Source organism: Parasteatoda tepidariorum, chromosome 1, assembly GCF_982258835.1.
Source record: "Parasteatoda tepidariorum strain Cologne lab strain chromosome 1, Ptep-v5.0, whole genome shotgun sequence".
NCBI lineage: Eukaryota > Metazoa > Arthropoda > Arachnida > Araneae > Theridiidae > Parasteatoda > Parasteatoda tepidariorum.
Genome location: NC_141755.1, coordinates 5,082,993 through 5,106,917, shown reverse-complemented (window position 1 = coordinate 5,106,917; position 23,925 = coordinate 5,082,993). Strand labels below are relative to the sequence as shown.

At 27.8% G+C, this 23,925-nt stretch overlaps 2 protein-coding genes across 7 annotated transcripts in view; one reads left to right on the top strand and one right to left on the bottom strand.

The window, feature by feature from the left end:
- The window catches only part of LOC107452001 (uncharacterized), a 49,012-nt gene extending 43,955 nt beyond the window's left edge, over nucleotides 1-5,057 (bottom strand). The window contains exons 1-2 of one of the 4 annotated variants that reach the window (XM_016068266.4): nucleotides 4,910-5,041; nucleotides 424-521 (exon numbers count right to left, since the gene is read on the bottom strand). Coding sequence is in view for 1 of the 4 variants with exons in the window: in XM_016068265.5 (XP_015923751.3) it covers nucleotides 4,910-4,934 (25 nt within the window). In the remaining 3 variants the exon portion in view is untranslated. Of the gene's footprint in view, nucleotides 1-423; nucleotides 522-4,660 lie in introns of all 4 variants that reach the window. The other 3 variants (XM_071180221.2, XM_016068267.5, XM_016068265.5) reach the window with 3 other exon arrangements.
- Nucleotides 5,058-5,421: 364 nt separating this feature from the next.
- Nucleotides 5,422-17,964, top strand: LOC107451993 (uncharacterized). Of its 3 annotated transcripts, none has more exons than XM_016068257.4 (4): nucleotides 5,422-5,557; nucleotides 7,226-7,339; nucleotides 11,006-11,104; nucleotides 16,590-17,964. In XM_016068257.4, exons 2-4 carry the CDS (start codon nucleotides 7,245-7,247, stop codon nucleotides 16,864-16,866), a joined length of 471 nt encoding a protein of 156 aa, XP_015923743.1. In that variant the 5' UTR covers nucleotides 5,422-5,557; nucleotides 7,226-7,244; the 3' UTR covers nucleotides 16,867-17,964. The 3 variants fall into 3 exon arrangements, with proteins under 3 accessions (XP_015923743.1, XP_042899247.1, XP_042899248.1); XM_043043313.3 differs by having other exon boundaries at nucleotides 5,539-5,781; XM_043043314.3 differs by lacking the exon at nucleotides 5,422-5,557 and adding an exon at nucleotides 5,687-5,711 and having other exon boundaries at nucleotides 16,590-17,958.
- Nucleotides 17,965-23,925: the final 5,961 nt, after the last annotated feature.

Here is a 23,925-nt window from a genome sequence, read left to right as displayed (position 1 = left end):
GGAACACTATAAAAACAATTTTGTTAGACAATTTTTTAACATTAGTTTCCAAACTTTTTTTAAAGTAAAGTAACACAAAATTGGTGTGTTAATAATAGAATTTTCCAGGAAAAGTAAACATTTTAATGTTTTTATTTATGGCTATAAAAATTTGTTTTTCCTATTAATTTGCTAAATAAAATTGAGTTATAAAATCAAACTAACTTATTACTTTTCTGAATAACTTATTACTTTTCTGAAAATAACTTATTACTTTTCTGAAAAAATGTCTAATTTATTTCAGTGTTAATGACATATTTTAAAAAAATCAGCCAATATTTGAGCATTTCATTATTTATACTATAATGTCTCCTTTAAAAGATCTGAATAAAAAGATAATGAAACTTGAAATCCATTGAAATATTTGTTTTTAATTAATCTTACGTTATTCATTGGTAGGATCAAATGGCTTTAACACATTTCTTCTGTGCCACTTTCACATATATCCACGATCAGAATTCTGAGATCTTTGATAACTGAAACTATTATTGGAAAATTAAAAAAAAAAAAAGAAAAAAGATGTCAACTGGCACAATACTAATATTGCCAGAATTTTTTTTTTTTTTTTTTGATAAATTACTTAGTAACAGCTTACAAGAATTTCAAAGGAATACCTAAGAAGAATTTAATTAAGCAATGAAACAGCACATTTAAGTAGACTTGTCACATTCTGATACCTTATATTTCCAGTTTTGAAAATTCATTTTGTTTTATAATTTTACCTCTAACAAATTAAAAATGCATTCAAAAAAGAAAAATTTTCAATATAAATTAAATGAAAAGAGTATTAGATAAATTATAGAAGTAAAAATTAATGAGAAAAAAAATATCCAGGAAAAAAGTATTAAGTCTCTATACATAATTAAAAATGTAATTTGATTGTAAAAAATTAGCTTCATAAAGTTAATTCTACAAAAACGTAACATTAAAATTAGCAGTGTTAATAAATTATAAATGTTTATCGAGATCATAGTGAGTGAAATAGTTTAATCAATAACTTAATAATCAAGGGCAAACACATCAATAACATAAAATAAAATAAAATATTAAAAAACTTCAAAATATTATTAATTTTAATGTAATTAAAAGAAGAATGCTTTATTTAAGCTGTTCAAATAAATTTTAAAATTATTGTTTAATAAGTTTAAGCTGATTAAGATCAGCCAGCTTAGAATTTAACTCAAAAAATTTGTACACAATAACAGATTTTCTAACTTTTCCAGTCATGAACATTTTCATACAATTTTTTAATTACAATTTTCATACAATTACAAAAAATGTTAGAAGAATGAGCAATAATATAATGAGACATTAAATAATAATTTATGTATTTTCAACACTATTTTATAATTTTATACACTATTTTATCTTTATAATTTTCATAAAAAAAGGGCAAAAGTTCATGAATTAAGCTCATTTTAAATAAATCTGTAATAATGGTGTGTTCAGCTAAAAATGTTTGTTTCAGGGTTAAAAACCTAGCCAGAAGAAAGGAGGCTAAACAAATCCGAACTATTAAAACATAAAATACAAGGAAGCTATGATTTGAAACTTAAACAAAGAGATATATTAAAATAATGTAGAAAGAACTTTTTACAAGAAAATAAGCAAGGACAAAAGACAAGGTGCTTATTCGATACTATAACCAAGTACACATACCATCATCATTATCAAAACATTCTACAGTATCAGACTTTTAAAATCATATTTTGTTAATTTTTAAATCTATAGACTACAATATCCCAGTAGACACATTTAAAAAATTGTTTGTTTATTAAACTTACTATATCGATAGCTTAGATTTAAAACGGCAAATGTCAAAATTTTGAAATATTGTTACATTTTTAAATTAGTACTACTAGAGGAAAAAACATAGCAACAAATACTTTTGCATTTAAAACAAGACATTAGTTTTATGAAAAACAATTTTGGACCTATTTAGTCAATTTAGCTCTGACTATAGTTGGTATTAAAATTTAAGATTTTTTTCTCTTTAGGGTCGAAAAAATGTCTTTAATTTTTTCTTCCTCCTTTCTTATTTTGCCAAGCATTGACATCAATAGTTTTTGCCTTAAACCACAGGTATATCGGTAGTTGAAACAAACACACACGACAATGCTCTGAAAGAATTGCAAAAAGTAATTAAATTCAAATTAATAATTTAGATGAACACGCTTAATTTCGAAGTATTCAACATCAATCACTCTTGAATAATAATTTCATAATTTAAACTATTTTTAGTCATATTTTTGACAAATTATTAAGTTAAAATAAATAACTTTTCTTTGATATTGGATTTAGGATAACATCCTAATCCTAAAAAACGACATTTCTTTACAACTAAACTATTCATAAGTTGTAATTCACATTTCAGATAAAAACTGATGAGGAAGTGAAATGAAAATCTGTTAAGTAATTTTTAAAAAAAAATTTTTTTTTTAAATGTATAATGTTTCAAATGCTTAAATTTATCTTTATATCATAGTTAAAGCATTATCAAGAAATAAAAGAGCCTTCCGTGAGCAGTGAATTACACAATGTTTGCATTAAATTTGAAGTACTAATAACAGGGGTCTGTCTAGGTTTTTCTGAGAGTTACCCATTTTGTGAAAATTTAGACATAATTTGTGAAAATTATATTAAAAAATCAACATAAAAATATGGATTTGTCGTTCCTTATGAGACAAAAAATCTTTTTTTTAAGAAAAAGTATTTTGTGAAACTACCATTTTTTTTAAAGTTGAATTTTGGAAAGTACCACTACGGTAGTAAATCTGGCTCGGACAGACCCCTGAATAATAAAAACTAATAAACTGCAGAATAAAAATTAAGAGATTTCCGTATCGTGATCTGTCTTGCAAACTTCCGGGTAGTGGCCCGAGAGAAACTTAAAAAAAAAAAAAAAAAACATTACAGAAAGGGACTAACTCGAAATTTATAACTCGTAACCATCCCCGTGCAAACATCTACATTTTTGTAAAAAAATTTGCAAATTTAAAATCTATTTGCCACCTTGGCGATTGTAGTTGGAGCGACAGATCACGGTATGGAAATATCCCCATAAAAATAAGCCTTAAAACAGAAATTTGAATATACAACAAAACATTATGATTTCATAATAATGATTTTTCCAATTGTTACTTACTACAAAAGCAATAAAAGATTCTAAAATGACTTTTCCCGAATATAATAAGATGTAAATAAATTAAAACAAGTGGCAAATAAAAAATTTAAACTGTTATTGTAGTCTAATAAATAAAGGTAAAAATATAAATCATATTTTAAAGTCATTAGCAAAACAGACATTGTAAGATATAAGAGCGCTTTCGAGGAAACAAACTAGATTTTAAAAGATTTTTTAAAAAAGTTGATAATAATAGAAATATAACTTTATTAATAATATTGCCAACCCATGTAAACAGACCCAAGAACGCTTATAGGAATTTACGAGTGCTAATTTCTTTTTATCCCCTTTTAAAACAATATGAATTGTTTACATTTAGCAATGAATAATGAAATTTAAAAACAGAGCTTTTAAATTTTCTTATACCTTATATCCTAACATAATAGAATAAGATTTATAAAACTTTTAATCAGATTTAAAGCAATTTTTTCAACAACAAAAAAAAGCTAGTAACTGTAAATATTAATTCCAAGACTTTAGTTCCTTCAATAATGAAGAAAATTAAAATATTCTGTTTTTACATTTAGTCAGAAGATAAAACTAATTAAATTATGAAACTGCGCTAAACTTAATTGTTTAAAAATATAAAATGTACACATAAAGAAATCGTGTAAAAAGCATGATTTTCTAACTAAGTAGAAATTGCCATATGTATAGAGAAAAGAAGATAATAATAATAAATATTTTTCCTTGTTTCATGTATAAATTTTACTTAGAATAACACTTTAAATTAATATATAGAATTAAAGAAACGTTTAGCCGCACAATGTTTCAAGTCAGTCTTCTCCCCCCATTTCATTAATATGCGTTGTTTACAACAAAAATATACAACAATAAATAAGTAAATTTTTAAATATAAGTCGATATTTTATTGAACTTGAACGTATTTATTACATAAAACATACGAATACTTTAAGAAGTGACCGAAATCCCCCATTCTTTAGCTAATGTTTACAATATGAACGCCACGATTATAATGAGCGGACAGCATTTTAAAGGGCGCTCCAATATCGGTGAATACACATCATAACTAAAAATTTCGAACAATTTTGAAAGTAATATACAGAGATTTAGTTGCTAAAAATAATTAGTATAAGTTTTTAACATCCCTTTGACAAGTAGAAAGACTGTACCAATAGTATATAAACAAAATTTTAAGTGCACCATAAGTGGAACTACAACTAATGGTGTAATTATAAGGCGTAAATATCTATATTTCTTTCATTTTTTTCGAATTGATCACCTTAATCATGCATTCTGATATATAATATTGTAAAAAATGATGCAAAATCACAGTAATTACAGCCTTAATACTGATATAAACATATATTTTCCGCAAATCAAAACATGAATAGTAACTAAACATTGATGTTATTTTAGTAATGTGCGATTGAATGAGATATGCTTTATTAGAAACATTATAGAATTTTAATTTACTTAAGGTTTACTTAGTAAGCATTAATCATTTTGTTGCAATGTTTTTTTCCTGTGAATCACTGATCTTAATGAGGACCAACCCCACCAAAAGTGGGGAAGCTGAGGGAGTCGATGTACTATAACATTGAAGTTCTATAAATTGTGCCACTTTTATTCTATTTGATTAAACGATTTCAATTTTTTCATTCAATGTTATATTATGTAACTGTATAAAATATATTGTTACGATAGCTTAAATTTTGCTCTCACCTCGAAATGGTAGCGTTTCGGGCATGAATTTATTCCCTTGACGTTCGCCATGGAACAATAACAGACTCCGCCATTTGCAATAACCTAAAAGCGCATGCTCAGTACCAATCTGATGAAGGATGTTGTATAATGGCAAAACATACCAACAGAGGTCAGCACTGAATCCAATAATTTATCAGGATTAGCGAAAAGCGCATGCGTAGACACTCAGCTATATCATTATTTTGCAGAATGAGTTTCGTTTTTAAAAAAAATTTCAGTTCAGCTATGCTTACTATATAATAACTTAATTATATATAAATATATTAAATTATTTTAAAGTTGTAATTTATTCATTAATACCTTGGATTCAGAAAAAAAAAAAAATTATGTATTAATTTTTCTTCTACACTAAACTGTGAATAGTAGATTACTGAAATCTTAGAATTCGGAAAGAAGTTTCATACTTTACAATTATTAAAAGCAATAAATGATTCTGATTAAAATCAACGTAGTTTCGAACTCCTCGGCCTCTTTATTTATTCCATAAGTTGGCTGCAAACATTACGCATGCGCATTGAAGTTACTATCCCGTTAAGTCCTAAAGTTTTTGTTTTCTTTGTTATTGTTTTGTTTGCCGGATGTCCAGCAGAATTATTAATCAGTATGGTAAGTGCAGTTTTACAAGAGTTTGGTTAATAAATAAGTAATTAAATTAATTTATCTGATATTTTTCCTCAATCCTCAACATTTTTATTAAACAGAATAAATATTCAATGACTGAAACATTTGAGGATTATAATTTTGTCCAAGATTAATAGTGGTTAGTGAAGTTTTATCCTTGAAGTGATAATCGCTTTGAAACTAATCTAGGTGTCAATAAATGTTTCTCAGTGAGTAATGATTTACATAAAGTACACTGTTGTCTTGTCGATATTTTGACTTTATCGTGGTTGCTATAAGTAGCAACTCATGTTCCTTTGATTGTTTAGATATTAGAAAATTAAAACCTTATTGTAACTTTATGACTAATAGATATTTATTCTAAAAGAAAGCTTAGCTACGAATTATTTATAAATTCTTTCAGAGATCAGTTTTTCAGTCGCACTTATTTTTGAGTTTCGGAAGTTATATTTATCGTATTTATTTGTTTTCTTTTAAAATCTTTGCCAGTATAAAAGCTTCTACATTAAATTAACCAAAGCAAGAAAAAGATTATTTATGACCCAACACTTTTCGTTCAGAAAGTGAGACAGGAGCAGTAATTAAGTTTTTCTCTGAAGCTCAACTTTTAATTGGTGAGGCTATAAGTAACTAACTGTTTTGAGAAAACCTAAATAACCTGCTAAATTTGAAATAAGAGTTTTTTTGACATTGGTAAATTAATTGTATACAAAGTTGCTATGTTATAACATAATATAAGTTACATCATCCATAGTCAACCTTATCATCAAAGATGTTTTTTTGTCCAATGTGACTGCAAAAATGCAGCGTAAAGTGTAATTTTAATGAAATATAATTCTAAAAAATTATGTGTTCCAGATGTATCAAAATAAGTTTCGACCAATTGTGCTATTTTGATATTTAAAATCGCCTATTTTAAAATGATGTAAAAATTAGTATACCTTAGAATTCATAAATTTTTTCAACTTATATAAATAAATTTCATAATAAATAATTATCAAAATAATATTTTATTTGGAATTGTCTTATGAAAGATAAATTGTATAATTATGAGGAAAAGTTTTCGATTTGCTTCAGAAGTATTCGAGGTATACTGAAATACACAAACTTAATGTTAACGAGTCTGGAGAATTTCCTCTATTGTGATCGCCGGCAGAATACTTGCAAGGTCTTGCCAACTTCCGTACAGCAACCCGTGAGAAATTAAAAAAATTACTGAGGGGAACCAACTTGAAGAGTATAACGTGCAGCCCCCCAATGGTCAAACCTTTAAACTTTACATGTATTTTTAAAAAATTGCAAGATAAAAATTCATTTGGAGCCTCGGGGATTGTTTTTGCCACTATTCTGGTTACTCTCCATATTTTGAAGGTCAAGCATCCAAATCCATTAAAAAAAGACAATTTTATTCAGAGAACGCATATTTTTTTGAATTTGTGACTTAAAATATTATCTGTGCTAGCTAATTAGCATAATTAGGGTTAGACTCTTGAATAATTATGATTGAACCCTAGTACTTAAAAATCCGATCATTACATCAAAAGTTATTCAGGCTACTCACTTTTTTATTTTACGCATTGTGCAGTTTATACCAAAAAGAAACCTTTTACACTTCACATTGACTTCATTAAGTATTACATTTACATTTTTCAGATTGGTGAATAAATAGATAATGGCTTGGTTACATTCTCCTTTTACAAGGCAACAAGGACTTGGAGAAAGTGGAGGAAGTAACCTGAGAAAAGGATATAAAGTTACTTCAAATAAGTGAGTTTTTTGTAAACTATATAAAGAATTCATGCATTGAGGATTACAAATAATCATACCATGTGTTACAAAAAGACCTGTGCATTTAATTTTGTGAATGCGTACGATGCTTGTAAAAATACCATTCACTAACTTAAAAACAAATATCATAAAGAATCATTTTAGTAACTTCACCATTCTGCAATTCATTAATTACATTTAGATGGCAGAAAATTAACTGAAATAGTTATTCTCATAACCATTTCTTTTAGGAATAATTCTGGTAATAATCAAGTAATATCTTTTCAGTATATGCACTTATTCTTATATTTAATACATATAAGTAGGCACAGAAATTTGAAAGCAATATCTAGGCAGGATGTTGGATTTTTTTTTCATGATAAAACCTATTTGGGCTGGGTTTCAGACTTTCATGATTACCATTTCATAAAAAATAAATTTATTTAGTTATTTATAGTTTCCTTTTACTTGTTTTGATTAATAATTGCGTACCCTGCACTAATCTCTACTCCAGTTTCTTTATAACTTCCTTCCTTGTGTTTACTAGGTTCAGGAAAAAATAGTTGTAAGCATTTCTCAAATATCTAGAATTTTTGTTATTTTAGTTTCAAATCCAGTTGAATCTTGCTCCCTAGTTCTCACATCTTTCTTTATGCTTTGACTTGTTTCAATGTTGCCGTCACAAATGTTATTCTTATCGTGTTACGAATACCCTTTTATGTTGTGTCTGAAACTCGCATGAGCATTTGTTAAAGTTTGAGTGAAATGCATCAAACATCAAGTTTGGCATTTATGTATCAGTTGATTGAAATGTGGTGGTGTCAATTAGTGAAATGCTTGCAGCAGCTGAAGAAGTGTAAATGGATACAGATGAGAACAGCAAAACGGAACCACAATCAGTGCTGAAATTTCCAGAAGTTCTCAAAACCTTTGAAATAATAAGAAACTTTTTGTGTTCATGAAAACTTACAGAAAATGAATACATTTTTGTCAGAAATGTTGGAAATTTATTGTTTACATTAAAAGGAAAAGAGTTGGTTCAAATTGAAATTTTTTAACATTTTAAGTAACCAAATGAGTTCATTCACATTTCTTTTTCATCATAATATTTTACACAGTAAACAACTTTTTTCATTTGAAATTCTTTGTACTCAAGCAAATGTATTAATTTTCAAGTCAACTTTTTTATTACTTAATATAATGTATAAATATATAATATATTAGGGGTATATATAGGCTAACAGGTTGACTAATGTAAGGAAGCATGCATATTTAGTCATACTGGCAGCCATTGTGATAAACATTAACATTTATATAAACATTAGTGTTCAAAGCGCTAAATTTTTTATCTGTAAACTAAGTAACATATTTGCGGAAAAGAAAATATTTTTTATTATTAGAATTAACGAAATTGAAAAAACTGGTACTACTATTTCTTAAAAAATAATTTCCCTTTTTAACAATTGATTTATCAGAAAATATACGTAAATATTGGGGAAACAAAGTATAAATTCTAACAACAACAAAAAAATAATAAACTAATGCTCATAGAATAAAAGTAATAAAAATACAGACGTACATACATATTTTAATGAATAATATAAATTTAAATTAAATATTTTAATTTAGGAAAATTTATGAGGTTTAAACCAAAAATTAAAACAAAACCATTATAGTGCAAAATAAGATTCAATATTCATTTATTATTATACTGCAGATATTATTGCTATTTCTTGAATTATTAAACGTTTTATAAATTTTAAATAAGAAAAGTTTTCTTTTTTGTTTTTTCTTAAAAAAACACATAAGCTGCAAAAAATTGTCAAAATTACAAACAGTAAGCATTTTAAAAATTCGCTTTTTCCTCCATATTTCGAATATTTCATGTTGCTATAACATTGTATTAAATATCGGGTATTTTAAATATCATGTACAAATGCATGGCACTAGCTGCCGAAAGAACAACGGGAAAATAACCTATATATTCATTGGAATACATGCAAATAAATTGTATCAAAAAGTGATTATTTATATGCACAATTAAAAACATACGTGCTGCAGTAACATCATTCAGGATAGTCAGAATCATGTGGAAATGCATTGCAATAATTGATAAAAGTATGTACAATGAAATTAGTCTGAATTAAGCGTGTCAATATTTAATTATTTAAATGTGTGATTTAAAATTCACATGTAATAAAATTTTCATTTTAAAACCACGTTGGAAGGTATCAAGGGAATTGCAAAAAAAATTACTTGAAACTTACAGTGAAATCGGCAAAAACAAATCACGTCAAAAACTGATTACTTAAACGTATTATTTGAAACTTGTGTGTCTAAATAATATAGTAAAAATGTGTGTTTTACAAAAGCTTGGCAATTATTGCCTTTCGAAAAAAAGTAATCAAAATCAAAAAGTCATTTAGATTTAGTCATTTAGTCAAAAACTGATTACTTAAACGTATTATTTGAAACTTGTGTGTCTTAATAATATAGTAAAAATTTGTGTTTTACAAAAGCTTGGCAATTATTGCCTTTCGAAAAAGAAATCAAAATCAAAAAGTCATTTAGATTTACGATGAAATCGACCCAAAGAAGGCACATCAAAAAGTAATCAGTTAAATGAGCGGTGTATAACTTGCAAGTAATAATATCTTAATAAATGTATCGGGATTTTACAAATCACATGTAAATTGGTAGTTATAAATGGAAAAAAAACAGACAATCGAAATTGATTGATAATGAAATTCTACAAAAATAAAAGGACTCAAAAAGTGATTACTCAAATTCAAAATTCGTGTATCGTATTAAAAATATTGTGCATTTTAAAACCATGTGGAATTTTGTATCAATAACTGTTGAAAAAGTGATTGAGAAACAACATGAATACACAATAAAATCTGCAAAACGGGTGCATCACAATGTGATGACTCAAATGTGCGATTCACAATTTTCACCATATTTTCATTTTTCTAAAAAAATTTTTATTTTCATTGTGTTTGAAAGCTCTCGCTGGTTTAGCTGCATTTTTAAGTCATTATTTGATATTTTTGGCCCACGTTCACTGTTTCACTGTATCTATCATTCACAGTGTATAGTCCCATGAGAAACAATTGATGGAAATTGTACTATGCTATTTGTGCAAATATATTTCCTATCATAATGTGATTTTATGTCTTAATTTCTATAATAGTTTTTTTTAAAGAATATTTTAGACAGGATATTTATCTTGATTTATTAAAAAATTTACCAGTGGAAATAAAATATTTGTGTATCTTTAATTATTAATTACTTTAATTTTTGACTGGGAGTTATCCCACAAAATAGTTGAATTGTTATTTAATACTGAAACTGGCAGTGTATAATTTAAATTTTTGAATTAACTATATGCTTCAACAGAAAATTTCGACATAGTTAAATCTTAGTTTTTAAAATTTTTATGTTGTCATGAAATATAATATAGCTTATTTTTGCATGTAAAATTAATTTTTATTTACGCTTTATTACTTATACCAATATATATTTTAAAAAATATGGAATTTTTCCTGTTTCTAAATGAATGTTTCAAATTTTTGTGTAAAATGCACTACTTTTGCTTATAGAGCGTGTTTTTAATAGTAAATTCTTAACTCTTATAATATTTCTATAAAAAATTTTTTTTTACAGGGATTGTGATCCAGATAATAGTGATACGCCACTTTTATTTGATGCTCCACCTTCAAAGACTGAACAGAAATCTTTAAATACTGATTGGTTTGGAAATACGTAAGTTTTTTACTCTTGAATATTTTAAGTATTTCAGTGTTTAATGCATAAAGTTATTTCAACCATAATTTAAACCGCTCATAATATTGTGAATTTTGAACTGGTTTACTTTATATTTTGTGTATTTTAGTTTAATTTTTTTTTTTAATTCAGAATTAAAAGAGGTGAAAAGTAAATACATATATCAGACGATATTGAAGAGTGTTTTTTCATATTCTGCCTACAAAATTGTTAAATTTACTAAATTCAATAATATAGTTTTGAATTATAAAAAATGCAATTTTTTGAGAAATACTTAGTTTTGAATGTCTAAATCCTGATTTTCAATGAAGTTGTTTGAAATGGTCGTAGCGATGATCATTTATTCAATGAGAGTTCATGGGAGGGGAAAATATTCATTTATCTTTTAATTTTTTTAAAGTTATACTTGTATAATGATTTCAAATTTTCTTACTTTTTTTGATCAAAAACATTTAATCATTTTAATCTTTTATTAAGAATTCATATTAAATATCAAACTTAAATTTTAATTTATGAACCTAAAGGTGAATCAGTGGTGTAGATAAGACCCCTACAATGTGGTGGCACATTAGGGTCAATGGTACACACTCTAGAAAGAAAATATATAAGTTACGATAGAAATATGTTTTTATTTATACAGTGTAAAGTCGCGTATCTGGAATCGGTGGGACTTCCAGAAGTCCGTATAATAGATTTTTCCGTATCATAGACCCCAAGGTGAACAAAGCTTAAAATGATTTAATAAACGATCTGAATCTAAGAAGCAAAAAATAAATAAACATTATTTTTAAGGGGAACAATGTTTTAGCATTAGAATATCTAAATCAAATATAAAATATTAGAAAAAAAATATTATTGCTGAAATTATGGAAAACGAAAAAAATTTAACAGTTATGAAAATATTAATCTGCCATTTTGAACTTGAACGATTCAAGCAGGAAGGGGAAATTCATGTCATTCTGGAACAAAGCTTAAAATGATCTAAATCTAAGAAGCAAAAAATAAATAAACATTATTTTTAAGGGGAATAATGTTTAAGTATTAGAATATCTAATCAATAAAATATGAAATATTAGAAAAAAAATATTATTGCTTAAAATATAGAAAACGAAAAAAAATTGACATATGAAAATAATAATCTGCCATTTTTAACTAGAATGATTCAAGCAAGAAAGGGAAATTCCCGTCATTCATTAAAGTGGGTAGGTGGAGGAGAAAAATTCATTTCCTCCTTATTTGTGAAAGAAAATAAGTGTAAAGATGAGATCATTTAAGTTGAGGGTGGGGAAGTAACAAATTATTGTTTTCTCTCCAAATCATTGGCTATCAACCAAGCATAAAGGCGGGGCACGCTGATCGGGTTCTCTTTATTTTTTCTTCTATGACTGAAAGAATCTGCTAAAGAGAGAATGTTACCCCCTTTTTCCCCCGCCTCCTAAATATTACATGGTATGGGGAAGAACGAATGTTTTGTTTCTCAAGGACGTATATCCTTTTAGACCTATTCAAATTTTCCATTTTGACTCCCCCTCCACCTTAACGCTTGCCCCGTTTACCTTTTTCCACAGTATTTCTTCTTTCAATAAAAAGGTTCCAGGAAATGCCTCTTTTACTAGCCACCTGGAGGGGGGGGGACTCAGTTGCGGTCTTTTGAAAACAAATCTCCCTCTTTTTCCTACATTCCAAGGGAGGAGCGTCACTAAAGGTCACTCAATGGTCTTGGTAGATCTTCACTTCCCCTTTGTTTATTTTGATTCTTAAAAAGTGTCCGGGAAATCGACCCTTCCGGGAAAGGGACGTCCGGATATGGGACGTTACACTGTACTATATTTTTCAATTAACTTAATAAGAGCTGCTGTGCCTCAGGGAATAGAGCACTCGTCTCCCAATGAGGTCACACAGATTCGAATCCCAGGATTGATGCGAATTCTGCACCCGGCTCACACCGGCCACAGTGCTAACATTAAATATCCTCAGTGGTAGACAGATCATTGGTTAAAATCCTCTTGCTGTCGGGCTAATCGTGGGAGGTTTTCAGGATTTTTCATGAAATTATCCATGCAACATATATGCAGATTAGTTTCATCAAAAAGGCTAGGTTGTCCCAATGCTTTATCTAGGAGTTCCTTGTCTTCTGGATTGGGTTCAAAAATATAATTCTGCAGATTTGAAACGATATTTTAAATTGTGAAATCAGACACGCAAAAGCACTTTCTCCGAATAAACATACCTTTTTGTTTCGTCGGATTCCGATTTCTAGCCCCAAATATATAAGGAGCAGCCGCAATCTGGGAAATATGGTCCCACCCTTTAGTGTAAATTTTACTTTTTGCATATTTCTTTATATCTCGAGAACTTTTTAAGAAAATTTAAACCGTTTTGCACAAAACTATTAAATTCGTTTATCCGAAGATGATGCTATAAAAAATATAACTTTCAGTAAATATTTATTATTATTTTAAGTAAGAATGATTGAAACAATTTTGAATATTTAGATAACACAATTTTTTGCAACATTTTAAAAAATGTAATTTTATGTAGAAAAATACAAAATTTGAATGAAATTGATCAAATAGTTTCTGAGAAAATGAGTTTTAAATATACAGCTTTTTAAAAATTCAATTTCTCAGGAACTTTTTTTTTAATGGCGTGCACTTGGGACGAAGACCCATTGGCCTCAGAAAATGCCAGAACTGCTACTCTCTTCTCGTTACCCAGTGCGGCGGTGGAGCAGTGTCGCCCACGTCACACAACCACAAACCCGTTTATAGGGCGGGTCACATTCACACACAAAGGAGAAAGGATGTTGAACACAGAGAGAAAGAGACATCCATGCCCTGAGCAGGATTCGAACCCGCGACCATCGGCTCTGCAGTCAGGCACGCTAACCACTCGGCCACCTGGTTGGCTTTCTCAGGAACTATTTAACCGATTTTGCTCGAATTTTGTATTTTGCCATGTAAAATTAAATACTTTGATGTAAAAAATTTTATACCTTGAAATTCAAAATTTATTTGGCTATTATTAAATAAAGTAATAAAAAATAATGAGTATTTACTAAAATTTATTTTTTTGATTGGGATTATCTTTGGGTAAACGAATTTTATAATTGTGTGCGAAAAATTTTCAATTTGCTTTGTAAGTTCTCGAGATATGGAGAAATACGGAAAAAATAAAATTAACATTAAGGAGTCCAACCTTTGGAATGCTCTCCTGGCCAAACTATTTGAACCATGTCTCCCAGATTGCAGCTACATATTTTGGGGGTCAGAAACCTGTATCTGCTGAAAAAAATATATGTTTATTCAGAGAAAATACGTTTTGTGTCTGATTTCGTAACTTACAATATTGTCTGCACTTATGTTCTAGCAAATTTGAGATCACCCCCTCAAATCATTAAGAATGATATCAAAAGTTATTCAAAGTGGTCTTTTTTTGGCGCAATGTACAATAAACTGCAGTAAATATTTTTCTACTTTTTTAAATCTTTTTGAAACTAACCGGACTTAAAATTAACATTAAAAATATAAGCTCACTGGACAAAAAATTAGTCACCCTTAGAGAAATCATGAACAAGATCATTTAATTACGTGTAACACTGTCTTTAGATTTGATGACCGCCAGGATTCGGTTAGGAAGTGAGTCCAAAAGGTTTTGCAAGTACGTCGAATCCAGTTTAAACCCCTCGTTGAGGATTTGATTGCGCAAACTCACCAAATTGTGAGAATGTTGATTTTGGCGCTTTACCCGTTGTTCCAACATGTCGCACAAATTTTCAATGGGGTTCAAGTCGGGTGATTTTGCTAGCCAGCCGAGATGTAATTGAGTGTTCATAAAACCAGTCACATAAACTTCCAGCAGCATGAACTTTGCTGTTGTCATCTGGAAAAATAGGGGTATCGACAACACACTTTACATGAAGAGGGTGACTGAAAGGCAACAGCCTAATTGTCCAGAACTTTCAAATAAACATGTTGGATCATGTTAGTGGCCCCCTCAGTTAGGAGCCCATTCCATAATAAGAAAAACATGACAGACCCACCTCCAGCTTGAACCTATGCTTGCACACAGTCAGGATGAAATGCTTCATCCGGTCTGTGTTGCACTTGCAGACGTGCTTCGTTTGAATAAATGCAAAAACTTGATTCTTCAGACCATATTACATTCCGCCAGTCAGCAACTGCCCATGTTCGGTGACTTCTAGCCCACTGAAGTCACGCAGCTTTATGTGCAAGTGACCTCTTACGAGATGTTCAGCTCCATATGTTCATTGCATGCAGCTCCATTCGCAATTTTTTCTCACTAAAGGACTGGGACGGATCTTCATTTAGTAACTGAAGTAATTCCTGTCCAGTTTGGAAGCGATTTTGACTGAAAAGTCGTGAAACGCGTCTCTGGTCACTTTCATGCAGGATCTTTTTCCGACCACAATTCTGACAGCGTCGTTCGTGACCACGTATATTACACCACTGCTTGTAGACACGTTGAACAGTCAGCTTTGAAACGCCAACAAATCCAGCAACTTTATTCACCATATGACCAATGGCACGGCCAAACACAATTGCCCCTTTTTACCACTCTATCACATCTTTACTCTTACCCATATTTACACACAATTTCCGCTTCAAACAAAAATATCTCACTGATAGCTACTTGTCTTTGATCAGGTTAAAGCAGTGTGCATACAGTTGAGCACGTCACTTGACCACTGCGTCATCTAACGAAGTCTAAGAATTCATCCGTGTTTTCGCACTAGGGTGACTCATTTTTTGTCCGGTGAGCTTACTAAGTAAATAATGAGAAAAAAATTTTTTTTTTAATTTAATGAAATCAAATTTCTTAAATACATTTCTATTTACAAACCTAGCATACATTATATATGAAGGGCTCTGTGCAATATAAATCTAAGCCACATTTCTAAATTGTTAATGAGTGAAAAAAAAACACAATATTCATGAAAGTAGTGAGATGTTTCTGTGCATTCTGTTAGTGAAATTTCGTTAATACAAATTAGATTGCTAACCGGGAGAATCTTTCAATCTTAGATCGAGAGCCCATCAAACTGTATTTTCACGCTTCTTGAGTGGCCACACTGGATCCCTAACTTTCAACTGGGGCCAAAAAACTTATCCTAAGTGTCACTGGTGCTCGATAGACATGCCCCCCTTCCCCTGCGCATATTCTGACTTGTTTGGGGTTCGGTAAAGATGAGATCCTGCAAGACTCCAATCTTTTTATGGACTTTTTGGAGGTGTTTGGATTCATGGGAGTCGTCTAGCGCTGCCAGACAATTCCGAGATTAGCAACAACAGATTGCTAACTCCTTTTTATATGCAGAATTATCAATTTCAAGACTTAAATATATTTTTTATTAATATTTCTCTTATTTTTGAATGCTCTTACAAAACTTTTGTATTTTAAACTTGCTGTAAACTATGTGTTTATCTATCTATTGTTGTTTTAGGTCATTAGCTTCAAAAAATCAAGCTATTTCAAAAACTAGCTTGCCAACTAGTTTTTTCCAGAAAAGTGGCAACAGTGGGAAATCCCAAATGACATCCATCTCTCAGGAAGCAAATATTATGCAGCTGCAAAGTAAACAGACAGAAGACAAGAAACTTTTAAATTACAATGAAAAGAAAAACAAGGAGTTTCAAGATGAAGAGGAGGATGAGTCTGAAGACGAGTGGTGCGTACCGAAAAGTGGCGGTTATCACAAAGTGAGATCTGGTGCGGATTAAATATGTATGTTTTAATTTCATGAGGATACTTTATCTTATATGTCTACTTTCTACAATAAGTGAGTGTTTATCCTCTTTCAGTTTACCTGTCACATTTTACTCGTTAGAAGTATTTTGTGAAAAGTTTAACATTAGAAATCCAATTATCTACACGAATATAAGCATAACCCAACCTGTATTATCAAAAATATTACTATTACCCTGATTAAAAAAAACTGTTAAATATTTTGCGAAAATTAAAAGTACTTATCAAGCAAACAGTTTTTTTAACTCTACCCTGTGAACAATGGGGAAAACGCATTGGAATTATTTTTTTCCATTATTAAGTGAATAAATTTTTTTTCTCGTTCAGTTAGCATTATTTTAACTAAACAAAGCAGATTTTTGGTTTATGCTAATTTTTTAAATTGATATTAAGAAAATTTTTTAAATCTTTTTAGTATTTTTTGTGAGTTTCTCATATTTTCTTACCATTCATTTAACTCTCAGATCTCTCTAATTTCCTTAAAATGTCATCCCCTGTCATTGTTTATTTCCCCCAAAACATTCCAGATAATTGGAATTCTATTGTAATTTAATCAATGCAATATTTGCTAGATTGAATCATCAGAAAAAAAGAATGTGTAAAATTGAAACAAATCAAATTTATGATTTGTCTGCACCTTCCTTTATCTATTAATGTTACATTTAGAATCTACTAGTTATTTTTCAAATGTATTATGTGGCTTAAATGGATAGTTTTAGGTTAGTTCTGTCAGTTTAATTGAATGTAAACATACAGTAGACAATACAGATATAATAAAATTCTACCAATTTCAAGAATATGCTCAAAAAACCAATTAAGAAAAGTGCTCAAAATTGGAAATAGGCTTTCTTCTGTCTAAAAATATTGACAATTTTTTATTTCTTAGCTAATTTTCAGCTTTTGTTATCTTCTCACCACTTTAATTTAATTCACAGATCTTTTCAGTTATTTCGCAATAAAATTTCATTTTGAGTCATTATTCACTTTAAAACATTCCATATAATTGGAATACTATTGTAATTTAGTTAATGCAATGTTTATTAGTTGAAATCAAAAAAATAAGTAAAATAAAATCTAAAATGAGTACAATTAAATTTATGATTTGGCTGCACTATAATTTATCTATGAATGTTACATTTAGAATCTACTAGTTATTTCTTAAATGTATTATACGGCTAAAATGTTAGTTATGTCTCAAGTCAATTGTGTCTGTTTTAGTGAATATAAACATATAATAAACAATAAAGTAAGATTCTACCAGCTGCAAGAAACTGCTCAAAAAGCCAATTTAAAAAAGTGCTCAAAATCTGAAATTGATGTAGTTATGTCTCAAAAGTATTGACGAATTGTGCAGTAAAAATATCATGGTTAGATTTAAGGAATTTATGTTCTTTTAATTTAAGAATATTTCTAAAAAGATAGAAAATACTATTGTATTAATTATTCTATTTTTTTTTAATTTTATTTTTAATAGTCTCAAAGAGTTATTCTTATTTTTCAACTAAGGTGTCATCGCCTCTTAAAAATGGAGAATTATTTAAAGTTATAGTATTAAAATTTTAAATATATATATATTTATATATCTATTTGAAGAGTTTTCTATATATTACATTTTCCAAAAATATTTATTCGATAAATAAATATAATATCTAAGTTTTCTTAAGAGTTTTAAAATTTTTGAGAGACAAATAAGTACCTATATGTACATAAATTTCAAATGCATATTTTTTTTCATTTTATTGACCATGAAATATATTAATCCGAAAAGATCTGCTTATATCAAACGTGCAGTTGTGATTATAGAATCAATTAAATTATTTGACATTTTGTTGAATATTTTTTGATGAAATTCATGTGTTTAAAAGTTATTAAGATATGATAGCTATATGCTGTTAACACTATCAGTAGATAAATAACTTAATTGAGACGACCGGCCTGTGTTCTGGGTTCGAATCCCGGGTAAGGCATGGATGTTCTTTCATTCTCTGTACCATCTTTCCTTACAGTGGGAGCAACGTTGGCCCACCTAATAGGGTGTCCCTGAAAAAGTGGCCCACAAATCTGCCCTGTAAATACCTGTATGACGGAAGGTTATTCCCCCGGTGGGCATTGGAAGAAATAAATATGTATCTTAAACAAAAAATATATTCCGTTTTTTTTTTTACTTTTTTTAAAAAATTAAATGAGAAATGCAAATTATTCATTATATTTATGTTAACTTATATGGCTTATAAATTTGTAATTTTTTGTTACAAATTTTAAGATAAATACGCAGATGCAAAAAGATGTAGTAGATATTACTATTCAAATAGGTAAATTTCCCATGCAACATTTTTGGCTCATGTTAGTGGTAAAAAGTGTTGACTTTTCTTAGAATCAAATCGAGCTTATCAAAACACCAGTATTTATATTTTTCCTAAGCACACAAAAAATTAAAATAATGATCAGCTATTTTTCTTTCCCCATTATTATTATTATTTGAGTTGTGGTTTTTTATTTTTGTTAACAACATTAGTCAGTCTAATTTGTTAATTGGCATTGGTGTAATTTGTAAACAAATTAATTTGACCTACTTTTAAAGCCATCATTCAAAGTTATATAAATTTAGGAAACAAAATAATAAATGTTAAAGTTGGTTAAACTTTTTTTTTTCTTTTTGGTTCCATAATTGGTAATTACAATATAATTGTTATAAAAATGGTTGTAAATTTTCCTCTTGATACAATTTTGTCTTACAAATATATTTTGTAGTCTAAATGTATGTTTTAAACTAATAATACTGTTAATTGGTTTGAGTATGTATTTCAATCAGGAACTCTTTTTCTAGTTAGAACATAGTTGTTTTGAAATAAATTATGTATATTTTCATAAATTTACATAATGAAAAAATAATTTTATCACCCTTCCCTTATTTAAAATAAAAATTAAACTCTCAGTAAGTTAAATAACAAATGCTCACATGTAATATAAGTTTTTCAATCTTCTAGAATATCAGTTCCCAATTTTTTTTCACTTATTTAGCCCTAACTTTTAGCAGAACCCCAACTATATAAATTAAGTTCATTATTAATTGTGAACATATTAATCAAAAAAAAAAATACTACTGGTAAAATATTTAATATGAAGTATGAAATTTTTTCTAATACATTTAAAATTAAATTTTATGTCAGGCAGTTTAATTTGTCGGACTAGAATGACTTTTTGTTTAGTTCTGAATTAGGTTTTAGGTTAGGTTTGGCAAATGCTCAGTTATGGTTTTTATTTAAATGATAATATAAAAAAAAAAACTGTTAAAAATTTTGAGAATTCGTTATCAGAAAATTTTGAATTGAAAAGTTTGAGAGATATCAGTGCATTTTTTTATTTTTTATGAATATCTTTTTCATAATTTATTTTATTTATTGTTATGAGAATTATTACTTATATTTTTTTAAATTTTAGAATTTTTTTGCTGACATTTTACTTAAATATAAAAAATAACTTAAATAATATTAAGTAAATAATCATTTATTTATTACATATAAATATTGCAGTTTTCGAGACTGGATAAAAAAAAGAAATACTGATTCTCCGTACTCGTGCAAACATGGAACCCTTTTTCAGAACCCTATGGTTCCGTGTAATACCTTTTGGGAATCACTGTTCTTCCAGAAAATAATTTTCCCCATTATCTTTTAGTGCTTATTAATAATGATATAATAAAGATTTGCTTTATAACTTCTGTTAGGGAATAATATCTTCTATTAAATATGTTTTACTTATTAGTGAAATAAGCAACATAAATTTATGCATTTATATTAAGCCTGCCCATTAATTGCACTCATCCTCTTTGCGGAAATCTTTAAGTAATCTCTAGTTATGCTGTATCTAAATTTTCATGAATTCTCTAAAATTATTAATTAAAGCATTTGAGCAACAACTTAATATTCCATTACTTTGTAGAACCCCAATATTTATTTTTGTTTGAACTGTTATAATGAAAATATATCTTAGTTGTATCTTTCCAAAATTGGAAACATGTTATTTGTTGTAATTGCTTGATTTACAATTTTTGCACATAGTTTTTATAGGTAATCCAAACTTATTTTAGTTTATAATGTATAAATTTGTAAATAAATTTACAACATTTTTTAAAGTATTTTAAACTATATAACTAAATTAGATTTTAGAGATATTAATATCAATGAATTTCCATTGGAAAATTTCCACATATTTGGCTTATTAAAATGTATTGACGCTATTCAATGCTGTTATACTACATCATCTATTGATTATACTCATATTATATTATCATCTTTACAAAATTTCTTCGGTATTTTAATTAAGGAGCTCAATGCTTTTTCTTGAATTTCTACCGATGCTTCATTTTATTTGTAGAAAAGTTTTAAATGAAAATTCTCATGTTGCAGAAAAGTAAATCTCAGTTCTTTTGAACATGCTTTTTTAAGAACTGTAAACTTGATTTTATGTATCATTTGATTAGCGACAATCAATTCAAAATTGTACAAAATATTTTTAGTTGAATGAATTTCATTTTGCTTATTCATTTTAGCAAAAAAACAGAAACTGTGTTCCGTCTAATTTTGCTGTGTTTCTTTTCTAGTCATGAACTCAAAAATCTTCTGCTTTAAGTTACTTTAGTGCTTTCATTTTAATACTCTGCTTATTTACTGTTAACAAAATTTTTATTTATATCATGAAATAAATAACACATTAAGGCTCAGTGCCTTTTTGTTAAAACAATTTTTTTTTTCTCAAGAAGGTATAAAAAATAGTAGTTGCATAGTTTTTTCATTACAACAATTTGTCTTAGGAAAACAGTGTATTTGTGTTTACCGAGATAAATTAAAGATATAAAAAGCTGTGTCTAAAATCATACTTAAAACATATATAAAGTGTTAGCTAACAGAAAAAAGGTCCACTAAATTTAAATGTCTGTATAAAAATAACTCCAAAATATAAAATTTGATATTTATCTGTTTTATATTGTTGTTAAAATATTTAATGTTTTTAGTATAACTTTTTGCATTTAAGGTTTAGTTTTTTCTATCTTTATTAAATAGTCTCTTAAATTGTTCTTTTTTTACTTTTGTTGTAGAACTTTTAGAACTATTCAATTCTTACTAAAATTTTAAACACTCATTCATATTTTTTAAAATTGTTTGACTTCTTTATAATTAGTCACTTCTCACTATTTATCTGAGACAATATTGAAATACGCTATAATTATTTCAAGAATTAAATCCTCATAAACTGTTTCCTTATTTATTTATTTCACTTCAGACTGCTAAGATTATTGGTTATTGTATGTTAGACTTCTTCATAATCAATTGTTAAGTATCATGAGATTTTCGACATTTGTCTAAAATAATAATTTGTTTTTAATTCCATTTAAAGTATTATTCTCAATTTGAGAAACTAAAGAGCTTATAAACTGAAATCTTAAATGAAATTTTACTTGTAATTTCTAATAGTCTAGCTAGTAGACTAAGTCGCTACTTGCATGGAAACTATTATTAGTATCTTAAGTATATGCATATCAAATTTTATTTCTTGCATAAAGATATTGTGATAATATATTATTACATGGAGATTGTTATTATTAAAATATGAACTAAGAAATGGATATTATTGCATTTTAAAAAAATTGTCTAAAGCTTTAAAAAGGTGTCTAAACTTTAGAAATTGAGAGATAATGTTGTTTAAAAATTTAATATTTTTTTCCGTTTTCATTAAGTTATTTAAAAAAAAAAAACATAAAGGTCACAATTATGAAAAAGAAAACTGTTAAATGAAAAGTTTGGTTTATTTATTACCTTTTTCTTATGTAAACCGTTTCTAGTTTTAAGGCAAGCTTTTAAAGTGTTAACTCATTTTTAATTCATTTGCATTTATATCAATAATTATATAGTTTTAGAAAGTAATTTGAATCTCATCTTGCATTTTATCTTGAACTTTTTATGTACATAATTGTTAAAAATAACATTCCCTTTTTTAAGAATGCAGAATTATATTGGCTTTTCATTTATTTTATTTTGTATTTGTGTTGCTATTAATTCCATGAAAATCAATAGTGTGGTTCTTCTTTATTTTTAATCTCTCATTCTGTTATTATATTTCAACTGCAGTTGTTATTCAGATTATTTTTTTCTTCTGAAAAATATGTCGAAATCCGTAGTTGCTAAATTTTTGTTTTCTTCGCAAGTTTGACTTAAAAATGAACTAACGTAGCTGGTTCTGTATAAAATTCATAGCCAATATATTTTGATAGCATGTATGAATGTCGTAATGTATGAATATAGGCATTATTTAAGGGGAGACAATAATCTCATTCTATTGAAATATTATCAAGGTTCTGAGCTGTATGAGTCCAAAAAAACATATTTTCTTTACCTCTTTAATGCGGAAATGTTTTAATGGGTAACTAAGTAAAAATACCAAACTTTTATCAGTTTTTTCTTCTATGAGCATTTATTTTAAAGTTTAAACAAATATATGAACATGGTTCTCTTCTTTGTTACATTTTTTTTTCATCAGCATCATGTAAAATATGTTTTCTTTAAAGCTGTTCTTTAAAGTATTCTAATGAACTTACATATACTTAGAACTTACGTGAAGTAAAAGGGAAAAAAAAGGCAAAGAAACTTTTTAATTCTAATGATTACTGAAAAAAACTATGTTTGATTTCATTTAAACTTGTACCCAGAATCTATTTTATAAGAATAAACTTTGATTGTTAAGTGTTTTTATTTTTATTTATTTTAGAGATTGTATAAAAGTTGCTAAATTTGTCCGTTTTTTTTTCTTACTGTAGCAATAAATAAATAAAAAAAACTTTTTTTTGTTGATCTACACATATTTTTATTAGAAGAAAGTTCAGAAATAATGCCGAAAGAGCAGATGAACCTTGCTAGATCAATCTTTTGTTGGCGATAAATTAGATTTGGTTATAATTATATCTGTAATATATAATATATATATAATATAACAATATGTATAACCATAGTTTGTAATGCTGAAACTATTTATTATGT